Below are 11,763 nucleotides of genomic sequence, written 5' to 3'. Positions count from 1 at the left end.
TTTCTGTGCTGTAGCAATAACACAAAGACTCAATCCGTCCATCTTTCCATCCATTTATCTGCCGATATAACATTAGGTAAGACTTACATACTATACCAAAGCTTAGGATCCAGACACATCAGTGAGTGAGTAAAGTCTTCTACATATGTGCTCCTGTAAGTAATTTTTATCCACTTCTAAACCTTAAGTGGCCTTTTTTCCAATCACCTGACACTGATATGTTAACCCTTTGAGGTCAGAACCTTAACCCTAGCTCTATGTGTTGGGGAAAAGCAAAAATAACTTTTGCGGACAATATTTAAATAGCGTTTGATGAGTCAGAATAATTATTTGTTTTGTCCTCTAGTTGACAAGATTTTGGAGTAATCACATGGGCTTGACAGGGTTGATGTCTTGGGGTAATTTTCGCTGCTTTCGATATAGCTGTGCAGTCATGGTTCAAGACACTTTCCCAAGACGTGAGTTTGGAAACCGGTGCCATCATTTGGTCTCACTGGCAGCTTTTTTTGTTTGTTGTTGGAACATGAGATTAAATCACATAAACAGATGATTCTTGCAGTAAAGGGACCAAACATGGTGCAGAGATAGGATGAAGGCTAAGACTGTTTATAAATGTGTGTGTGTGTGTGTGTGTGTGTGTGTGTGTGTGTGTGTGTGTGTGTGTGCCTTGTCCATGACGTTGTCCACCCCCTGGCACTGGAAGGGGTCTGAGGTCTGGGCACCATGGAAACTACCCACTGGGCCTCAGTGGGGAAGAACATCATGCACACACACGCTCTGTTTCTGTTGGACCGCCAAGCACGAATTCACTTATTTGTGGAAATGTTAAGAATTCAAGCAATGAAGCTTAGAAAATTGAACGTGAACCAAAAGAGCAAAAGACTTGTAGCAGTGAGGCTCACACTGGCAGCTCAGCGGGATGAGGATCTCGGTCCTGATCTGGTGCTCGATTCTCGGTTCAAATTTTTCTATATTTTTGTTACGCTGAATGGCGTGAAATTTGCCTAGAAGGAAGAAAAAGAAAAGATTTCAACCATTTAAAAACAGACTTTAATCCTAAAAATATAGACCTCACACCAGCTTTGAGTACGAGACAGCTCTCTTCCTTCTTCATTCTCTCCCTCATGGCTGGCTCTCGCTTTCCTTCAGCAGACAATGGCCTCTCTGTCTCTGCTATTTAACCATTTTCTCACCTATCCCAAACACTCACACGCACACACACATAGAGGTGCGTATATAAACATCGCTCGGTGTAATTTTCATGTTTACGCCTTTTGAAAAACACGCACACATACGCACGCAGAGCCAAAAAAGGGGAAAAAGCAGCGATATCAGTGGTGTGATACCATCCCGAGGATGCCAGGGCAGAACTGAAGTGTGGCACATGCCTTTGATGTGAATCCAGAGCATGGGCATGTAACAAACGCAGATACCAAATTACACCCTGTCCTGCTTTGATCTCTAAAACCCCACACCTGCTTCTACATAGGTAATAAGATTGTGTGTGTGTGTATGTGTGTGTGGATCAGAGAGAGAGTGCGTGAAAGTCTTCTGTGGGATCTGTGCACATCTTCTTCTGCACAATCGGTGCTACAGATGCAGAAAGGTGCGTGCACCAGTGTGTATTTGCATGCCTGAGTGCAAATGTTTTATAGTACATGTTGTGTGTGTGTTGCAGAGTTGTTTGTGCTGTTTGTGAATTGGAGGGCAGCATTACAGCGCTGGGCCGTGGGGAACTAAACCCTGGCAGCAGCTTGTACGCGCCTGGTAAAAACATGTTCCTGGCGACCTTCTGCCGAGTTTGCCTTGTCGTCACGTCGTCCACAGTGGACTCCCCACTCTGCCTTCACAGCCACGATGATCAGGTTGCGTCTTGGATTTCCATCTTGAAGCACCCTCTAATCTTGTGACAGTGGAGCGTGAAGGGGGGGCCACTCCTCCGCCCTGTAAGGTTGCCTCTCCCCTGCCCGTGCAGGAATTAGCGCAACACATGTTTATGTGTCCCTCATTACCTAAACGTGCTGAGGGGTTTGTTTTTTGTTTTGGAGGGTTACGCTGACAGTGACAGATGAAGCAATCCGAATCAAATATTGAAGCAACATGATGTAACTGAAGACACAAGCTCTGTTTTTCAGATCGACACCGGGCTGCTTGGATAAATGATGACAGATGAGATCTGCAACCGTGAGATGAGCAACAAGAGGATAATCACAATGACTGCGTAGCTTTCGACCTGTAACTTCACATGTCATCGCTCTTGTGACTCACTTGTTTGCAGAAATCATCAGCGGCAGGAGGACAGGGAAATAACTTTATTTCACTCAAGCTTTTTGGAAATTTGCTTTTATTTTCTTTCATCACAGCTTGTTAAAAAAAAAGGTTTGCCAGCATCAGTAGCAAAAAAGATGATCCATAAAATCCTTGCAAACCAAAATATGTTGTTGAAAGTACAAGAGCATATCATCTAAACTGCAAGAAAAGCACATTTCTGTGTTCAGAACTGCATTACAAAACATGATTGGCATTGTTTGGCACTAAGGTACGGTGGCCCTGAGAGGTCAAATGCACTGCAACTTAAGAAAACAGAAGCAGATAGAAAAACACAACGGAAATGTTTTCGGGGACAGAATAACGTGACAGATGAGCTGTGATGCGTGTCAGTTTTAGTCACATGATTCATGTAATACTGTAGAAACATGTTTGGTATTAGCTATTTACTGTTAGCTTGTCACATCCGCGTCTGGTCCGTCACCTTATTGTCTCCCCAAAAACTGTTCCGTTGTGCTTTGTGAAACTTTTTGTTTTGTTTTTGTTTAGTTATTGTGATGTTTTTTCTATTTGCTGGTGTGCGATACTGCAGTAGTAGTATGTACTGATCCAATACTAAGTATATACTAATACCAAGTACCAATACTTTTAACCTATAAAGCCAGCTTCTGTAGGGGAGCAGCGTGCCATTATTAATGAGAACAATCAGCATCAATTTGGAAATTCTGAGCACATTTTAATGACCACTAAATCACTGTGATTTTTACTTTCCACAATAATTATTCTACACAACAAAACACAACTTTTAGCTTTTTATGTATTTTAAATCTGAATGTTTTTGGAGACTGTCTTGTGCCTGTCTTTAAAGCAGTTTGGGTCAACTTCTGTTGGTGATTACATTCACAGACATTTTTGGAATTTATTTTTTCATTTTCAAAAACTAAAGTATCGATTCTATAGCGCCAGTATCGGTCGGATACCAATACCAGCATTGGTATCTAGAATATCGATATCTGGATCGATCTGCCCACCACTTTTCTTAAGTTGCAGTTGTTTAAAAATTTATAAGTAAAAATAAGTCAAAAATAAGACACCTAGGGGATTCTGGTAGCCTAAAGGCCAAACCTGCCCCCCTGAAATCTGCTGTTTTCCAAGCAGAAGCTACAGTAGACTCTGCAACGATTGATTAGCAGTAACAGTCCGTTGATTTACTTCAACGTGAGTCTTCAGTCATGAATCAGAAGAAACTATGAATCCTTAAAGGCAACTTGTGTGTGAAAGGCTTTCTCAAACAGCCTACTTTTTGTTGTTGTTGTTGCTGTGCACTGAGCACAGTAACAAGGGGTTTGTGCATAAACAAAGGGTGATTTGAGGGGGCTGTAAAGGGGTTTGGCGTTGGCTCGATGGTGCCAGAAAATCTATGTTAACATGTTCTCAAGTGGAAAAAACTTTGTGCATGTACGACAATTTGTCTCCCTCGGTCGTTAAAATTAGTGAACGAGTCATCCAGTGCTTGTAAATACCAGAGCAGCGCGGGATAATGGGGATGATGATGATGAGTGCCGCGGGAGGTTGAGCGAACTCCGTGAGCATCTGGCGGCGCTCAGTGGTGCGCTGAGAGACTTCATCAGCGCGACCCTGAGCAGGAGCTCATCAGAGGGGGAAAGAAGAAGGGCTCTTCAGAGGTCCCGTGTGAAACGTGGGCCACTAATAGAAAGGTGGCGCATTAGTGTGATGACACGCAGCCATTATGGAGCTTGTTTACAAACACACGTAAACAGCTGCCTGCCAAAAATTGCCAAGTGATGTAATGGAAACTATGAAGGTGCTGGGATCTGCTGTCTCACCGGGAACAGAGGGCAAAGTATAAAGCCGCAGCTGCAGTACAATGTCAGCATGTTTTCCATCTGGGCATTAATACTGCAAGTTTATTTTACTGCAGCTACTAATGTCCTATTATGTTTGGCTGTGGCTGCATAATGAAATTATTTATGTGGGGAAATGTACTGAGGTTAAGGAAAAAGGGCACGCGTAAAAAGGTTTCCGAGGCACATAATTGAAGGCACTTCGATTTAAGGACATCTGTGCATATTCAAGTGTCCAAAATTCCTCCTGTGAGTGTGCTTAGAAAAGGACGCACAGCCTGGTTTTCCACGCAGTCTCTCGGTCGCGTTGGATGACCGCGGTGCTGTTCAGCTCGTCAAACACGCCGCTGTCAATCATCTCCTTCTGCCACTGCATGGACACTGCGCCCGTGCTGAACTCCCTGAAGAACTTCTCATCCTTGGTGTCAAACGTGACGTCCTTGATGTCAGAGTTGTCCTTGAACTCGTCTGCGTCTTTGGCGTAGACCACGTTGGGCTTTGGCACCCAGGGGGCCTCCAGCAGGCCCGCCTCCAGTCGGTGGAAGTTGATGCTGTTGAAGAACTCGTGGCTTCGTGGGTCATCGCCTCTAAAGGTGATGGATTAAGAGGAAGTGTTACTTTGAGGCATTCAGAGAAATGCCTTGTCCATTAACACAAAACATGTCAGAAATATGTGACGAGAAGTTATTGCCACGCATTCAGAATCATCTGCCTCGCTCCCCCTTCTGTTGATTTTTTTTATTTTTACACCCATATTCTACACCACTCCATCCAGCTTCAACCTTTCTGCACTTATCTTGACTCAGAGGTTATAATGAAGGTGACACATTACTGAGGAGTTTAAATAATTGAAATTATTGAAAACACGTAACTCCAGTGACCTAAAGTTTCACTGTCAATACAATAAACACATGTTCTTCTTGCATTTATGTAATTACAGAGCCACTATGAAGCTATACCTATAAGCGGCTCTGTAAGTTTGTGCAAATGAAGCGAATTAAAAATAGCCTTCTTTGCTAACAAATAAAACTCAGAGCAGCTGAATGGCTTTAAAAATAGTAAAAGTAGAAAAATAAATGGGTCCAGCTGCAGATCAGCCAGCTGTGTTGGCAGGAAAAGCAAACAAATCTGTTCGTGCTCTGTTGTCAACTTTTCTCATTGGCTCCTTGGGAAACTCAGGACTGACCATGAACGTTTATGCATCCAATATATAAATATAAACATATGAAATTTGTTTCATAGGCTACAAATTTTTATAATTGGAGAATGTAAAGAATCACACAAAGTACATTTTTGTCACATGGAGCTGCTGGAGAGGACCAAAAGCAGAGCTGATGGTCACAAAGTTCCTCTGAAAGGCTTCGAGGACACACCCTCCCTTTGTTGTGATGCTTGGAGAGAACTTAAGACGACAAGTTAAAAATATAAAAATAAACTGAAGCAGAGAAGTTTGAAAGTCATAAAATAAAAATCACAGCACATTCAAGTCGGTGCCTTCGTTTTCGCTCAGGTAATAATTTCCTTTTTGAACAAATTTAGCGCCCCCTTGTGTTGGTGTGGTTGTAGTACTTCATCAGTGTTCATGTTGATGCTTTTTTCTATCATTTGTGGTCGAAATCGAGCAATCTCTACTCAGGATTGTCTTAAGTGCTTCTTATGAAGGCCCTTTTGGTTCGTGGAGATGTTTCACCTCTCATTCAAGAGACTTCCTCAGTTCTGTAAACTGACTGGATTTGGTGTTGGATAAGTGGGCGCAGGAAAATCCACAAGCAGGGGTTAAATATGTCGGACAGTTCTTAGAACTGAGGAAGCCTGTTTGATGAGAGGGGACAAAGCAAAAAGCAAAAAGAAATCCAGCTGCATTCGTTTCAAGTGCTTAAGACAAACATGAGCTGAGAACCTACATTGAGATGTTTCTCCTCAGAATGCTGAAATATTTATTTCTGTTTATTAAAGACTTCCTGGTCCCATTTCTTGTAAAAACCACACCAAGAGCCACGGCATGTTTTCATAAGTAAAAAAAAGGAAGTGAGACTTTCTGCTGCCGGGCGACTTCGCTCCATTACATCTAGACCATTCAAACTTTCAGTGTTTTTCTTACTGGCACCCAAAGCGACGCGCCACCCTCTTCTTGAGGAAGCGGCTGATAATATCTTTGGTGGGAGCATCGAAGGATTTGTGTTCAAACTTGCACTCGTCCTCCAGGGTGCGGCGAGTCACCTCATCGTTCTGCACCTTCTCCCTGAAGTCTCTGAAAGGCAAGCGGGCGGCCACCATCTCATAAATGCTGCATCCCAGGGACCACCAGTCCACAGAGTAGCGGTAGTACTCCTGCTTCAGAACCTCAGGGGCCATGTAGCCAGTCGTACCAGCCTGACCACACACAGAGGGCACAAGAAGAGAATTTAGGTTTTCATTGTTTACAGGTTTTTGGGTTATTTTGTTGTGGCATTCAACTAAATTAAGCTCCAAAGAATTGTCAGTCATTTGCTGAGGTGTGTGAATGTAGTATGGGGTGGGAGAAATGGGGGGAAATGGATAATCACGGTAGGAAATTAACAAAAGGCGACAAAACATTGCTGCTTCCTTAGCAATTTATGATTCTGATAGGCACCTAAAGGCCCAAAGTGTGCAAACTGTTCAACAGTGATTCAATATCAAAACACGACGTTGTTTCAATATTAAAAAAGGGTGCAAGAGTGACGTTCGGTCAACATCAGATTTCATCGTTGATTCAATGGAATCACCTGATATTGACTAAACATTGAAACCACGTCTCCTTGCTATCTGGGTTGATACAAGCCAGGATGGATCCAGGCTTCATGTCCTTTACACCAAAGTCTGTCGCAGCAGAACTCCACACTCATCAGACCAGGAAATGTTTTTCTCGTCTGATGCAAATTGTAGCCCCAGTTTCCTGGTCTCAGCTGACAGGAGGGGCACTCTGACATCATCAAAGTATTTTCACCCAGAGAACTGAGAACAGGATGTTTTCTCTTTTCAGACCATGCTCTGCAAACCCTGCAGATGTTTGAGTGGGGAAAATCCCAGCAGATCCAACAGCCTTTGAAACACTCAGACCAGCCTGTTTGGCACCAACAACCACACCACATTCAAATTTATTTACATCACCTTTCTTGTTCATTCTGGTGCTCAGTTTGAACTTCACTAGGTCACATTGACTCTCTCTCTGTGTCTAAATGCATTAATGATCGGCTAATGAGATATTTGCATCACTGACAGTCTTGTCAGGTGTTACAATTTTGTCAAAGGGTCTGACTTCCTTTGCATACAGAGGAGTTGCCCCCTGCTGGCCATTGAACAGAATGCAGGTTTAGGGCATTTAAGTATTTATTATTTTGCTCAAGAGCTGGTTGTGGAGCTGACAGACAGCAGTCTCTGATAGCCAGAAATACTAAAGTCCGAGATTCAAAAGACACAACTGTAAAAAAAAAGACCTTTTTCTGAAACCATTATAAAGCAGGGAATGAACGTCAACATGATAATCTACTCCAACAAATCATTTATAGTTTGAATAATTATTTCAGTTATCTGCAACAAGAAGAAGCTGGATAAGATATACAGCTTCTGTTTAATTGAATGTAACAAAAAACAATAAAACATCAAGATAAAAATGAAGATGCTAGAATGCACCAAAACAAGATAAAGAGAAAATGATGATCCTTTAAAGCGGGGGTGTCAAATGTAAGGCCCAAGGACCAGAATCGGCCTGGTAAACACTACAATCTGGCCCACTGGATGGCTTTGGAAAATTTGGAAAAAGGGTATAAATTTGCGATCTTTACTGCAGAAATGTAATTAAATAATCGATAAATAACTGAATTTCTGAATTTCCCGGAGGAACCCACCCGAGGGATTAATAAAGTTTCATCTAATCTAAATAATTAAATGACAGCTGTTTTTTCAATATCTGCTCTATAGATTTTAGTTTTTTTTAATTCAGTCCACAGTAAATAAAGAAAGAAAATGAGATTTTTTTTTGTAAATGAACTAAAGCTTTGAATTTTAAAATTACAAGACTGTCTGAAAAATTAAACAACCACACAGTTTTCTGTAATCTTACACATTTCTTACAAATTTAAGCCCAAAGAGTGATTTCATTTCCTACAGCAGCGTTTCTTTTTCAGGTAGAAAAACCAAGACATGTGATTGAAGTTGAACTTCTCTACTTATATTGAAACTAAATAAATAAACGAGTAGTTAAACTCTCTGGTCAGCAGATCGAATGCTTCTGATCAGACGACCCCACTCAGACGAGACCGGGTGTTCTCTTTGGTTGCTCCCAAACTGTGGAACAGCGTTCCCCTCACAGTCCCTAAAAGCTTTTTTTACACACTGGCATTTGAGTCCTCCTGTACCTGCACCTGCCAACATATATTTCTTGCTTATTACTTTCCCTTTTTTTTCATTTTACATTTTGTACAACACAAGTTGTACACCTCAGATCAAAGTGGGCTGTATGTGACCATGCCTGCTTAATAGGCACTTGTGAGACTCATCCAGTGAGAGGAGGCCTGCTGTGAATCCTCTGACTGTGTTCCTGGACAGACACCTGTAAGCCATATCTGGCAAAGCAAAGATTAGCCAGCGAATGCTAACAGGCTCTGGTCAATCTACCTTACATTTCTCAGGCTACGCAGCGTCCAACCGTGGATGAGGTCAGGCACCTTTTAATGAGATTCATTTGGGTTACACAGGGCTGTGCACTTATTCGTTGTTGGCCTGAGCAGGACTGGGAGTCAATATATCTATTCCTGGTAAGCTCCTTGGAATGGCAGGTGAACACACTGTGAGAGAATTCAGTGTTAATGTCAGTGAGGATTTCCTTAGTGAAGCAGAAAAATAATACAAAGCATTGGGACAATGCAGGACAATAAAACAAGAGATTCTCTGGTATGGAGAGTAGAATTTCTTACTCTTGCACAAACCACAGAGAGCCTCTGATCCTGCAGATATCTGACACTGAAAGTCAAGGCTAATCTAAAGACACTCACCTTCTGGCAGATCATTTTGCCCTTGGACAGCTCCACAGCCAATCCGAGGTCTGACAGGCGACATTGTCCTTTACCATCCAGCAGCACATTTTCAGGCTTCATATCACGGTACACGATGCCCATGTTGTGCAAGTGCAGGAGGCCACTGGTTATCTGGGCTGTGTAGTAAACCACACGCTCCATCCGTATGCCTCTCTTCCCTAAGTCGTATATGTGGAACCTGAGGTCTCCTCCAGTCATCAGGTCCATTACCAGGCACAGGTGGTGTCTGCTGTTGTAAGCGTAAGCCAGGTTTACGATAAAAAGGCTGTTGACCTTTTCCAGAATCTGCTTCTCCACGAGAGCCATTCTCTCACCGCCTTTCTTCTTCAAACGCCTCTTATCCAGCTTCTTGCAGGCGTACATCTGGCCCGTGTGCTTCACCTGCACCGCGCACACCTGACGGACAAATTTATGACAAATCAATATGAAACATGTTTGAGCTACTTTCTGCTCTAAAGGACAAACTAGCCATGTTGCTATCACAACAGCCTAAAGGTGCTTTATGTTGCAAGATAAAGACAATATCATAGAGAAAACCAACAATCAGATGATTCCCTATGAGCAAGCACTTGGAGACAGTGGGAAGGAAAAACTCCCTCTTAACAGGAAGAAACCTCAAGGGAACAAGCCTCAGGGAGCGGCGGCCACCATTTAGGATTAAAGTGAGGAAGACAAGACAAAGGATACAATATAATACACAATAATAAATTGTAGGACATAACATTATTCTGTAGAGGTGATTTAGGGGGATTATTTAAGTTAGTAGCCTGCCTCACTAATGTGAGTCGCACTTTCGTGCTATTGGGCTGTAGCAGGAAAATCCGTTGACTGTCCAAACACTTTTATTCTGACATTAATGTTTTTGGCACTCACCTCACCAAAGCCACCTTTTCCAAGAGTCCTGAACTCATAAAAGTATTTGTCAGTGATCTTCTGCCTCTCGTACTCCTTCCACTGCAGAAACCTGTAGAAGAACTGGCTTTTCAGGTACTCTGAGAAAGGTCTTCCCTTCAGGAACTCTCTAGTGGCTTCTCTCAGCTGGTCCAAAATCACCTCATCAAAGTTACTGTCTGATAAGTCCTTGCATGTTTCAGCATCCTCTTCGGTGAAGTAGGACAGGAATCCCGTAGACTGAGACTGGCAGAACTTGGCGAGGATCGTCTGTTTGGCTTTTTCTCTTTTTTCATCTTCGGCAAAGCTCCACTTGCTCAGCTCATCCAGAAACTCAGCAGCAGCCGCGTACTGGTCGTTAGAGGTCAGGAGAAACTGCTGGAACAGCTTGCTCCCGATAGGCTGTTGCTCGCAGAGTGACTCGTACATCTCTCCCTCTGCTGCCTGGAGAGCAGAGGTCTTCTTCAGCTTGGGCAGCGTCAGGGAGAGTCTCCGTTTTCTCAGCTCGTTGCGATCGATCTGCTGGGCCTTCAGGTAGGTGGTGTTGGCCACCAAGTTGTCCAATCCTAGCAGGTCACCCATGCTGGATGGATCCTGTGGCACACCAGCGGGCAGCGGATGAACTTAAAACGCTGACGTTAACCCATCTGCAAGTTCTACGCTCAACTGAGCACCTGCATCTTGAGCATCCCTCACTTCTTGGGCCATGCATGTTTGAGTCCTTAAAAGCACCACCGTCCTTAGGGATTTGTTGGTGGCTAAGGGTTTATTCGTATGTGGCACACGGGGAAAGCAACTTATGTGGTTTGAACTTAAGAGGCTTTATCCTGGTCTATTCATAGGAGTTACAAAGTGACTGTGTGCAGTAATTGGGCTGCCAGTATAACACGGTGAGGTGGCTGATAAGGAACCTAACAAGTTATTGTAGAGTTAATGAACTCTTCATGAGAGTATAATGCCACTGACAAGGCTATATGTGCATGCAATTTGGTATGCACACTTGGTTTATTATAACTTTATTCTAGTCTTCACTAAATGAGTCATAATTGGCTCAGTAGCAGCTCAGGAATTGATTTTTCCCAACAGCTAACAAAGCGTCTGAAGACTTAAACGCCACCTTGACTCACTTTAATATCTTTGCTTGTTTTAAAACAACCAACATGTGTACTAATTCTGAATATAATTTTTTTAAAACCTCAGATTATAAATGACTGGATTTTCTGTTTCCTCTTTTACTTTATGGACAGAATAGCATGAAAAACTGGATGAATACAGTTTATAATTTATACCAAATTCTGACCCTACCATCTGAATGTTCGCAGCAGAAATTGAGACTCATCTGAACAGGGGACTTTTTTTCCCCCAACATTTTGTCATCACCCAGTTTGAACTGGAGCCTCAGGGTGGTCTTCTGCCGCTGTAGCCCATCTGCTTTAAGGTTCAGCACCTGCATTCAGAGATGCTCTTCTGCATACTCTGCAGTCTGACCAAACTCCTCTGACATCAAGAAATCTTCCCAGAATATTAGCATTTTGTGAAATACTCAGATTACCTTGTTTGCCACCAATAATCATGAGACATTCAAAATCACTTCACCTTTCTTCCTCATTCTGATGCTGTTTGAATTTCTGTAGATCACAGACTACACCTACATGCCTAGATATGATGATGATGATAACAAG

General features: G+C 42.7%; 1 protein-coding gene across 1 annotated transcript; it reads right to left on the bottom strand.

Annotated features, from left to right (window-relative positions):
• Window positions 1-1,958: 1,958 nt before the first annotated feature.
• On the bottom strand, window positions 1,959-11,680 carry grk7b (G protein-coupled receptor kinase 7b). Its single transcript, XM_005933151.3, has 4 exons — window positions 10,064-11,680; window positions 9,149-9,586; window positions 6,235-6,506; window positions 1,959-4,720 (listed from the first exon to the last, which is right to left on the bottom strand). The coding sequence occupies exons 1-4, from the start codon at window positions 10,661-10,663 to the stop codon at window positions 4,393-4,395; spliced, it is 1,638 nt and encodes a 545-aa protein (XP_005933213.1). The 5' UTR covers window positions 10,664-11,680; the 3' UTR covers window positions 1,959-4,392.
• Window positions 11,681-11,763: the final 83 nt, after the last annotated feature.

The sequence above is a fragment of the Haplochromis burtoni genome, unplaced genomic scaffold, assembly GCF_018398535.1.
Source record: "Haplochromis burtoni strain Fernald_Lab_line unplaced genomic scaffold, NCSU_Asbu1 Contig_160, whole genome shotgun sequence".
Lineage (NCBI taxonomy): Eukaryota > Metazoa > Chordata > Actinopteri > Cichliformes > Cichlidae > Haplochromis > Haplochromis burtoni.
The sequence above is the reverse complement of the archived record's forward strand: the minus strand, read 5'-3'. Positions and strand labels throughout refer to the sequence as shown.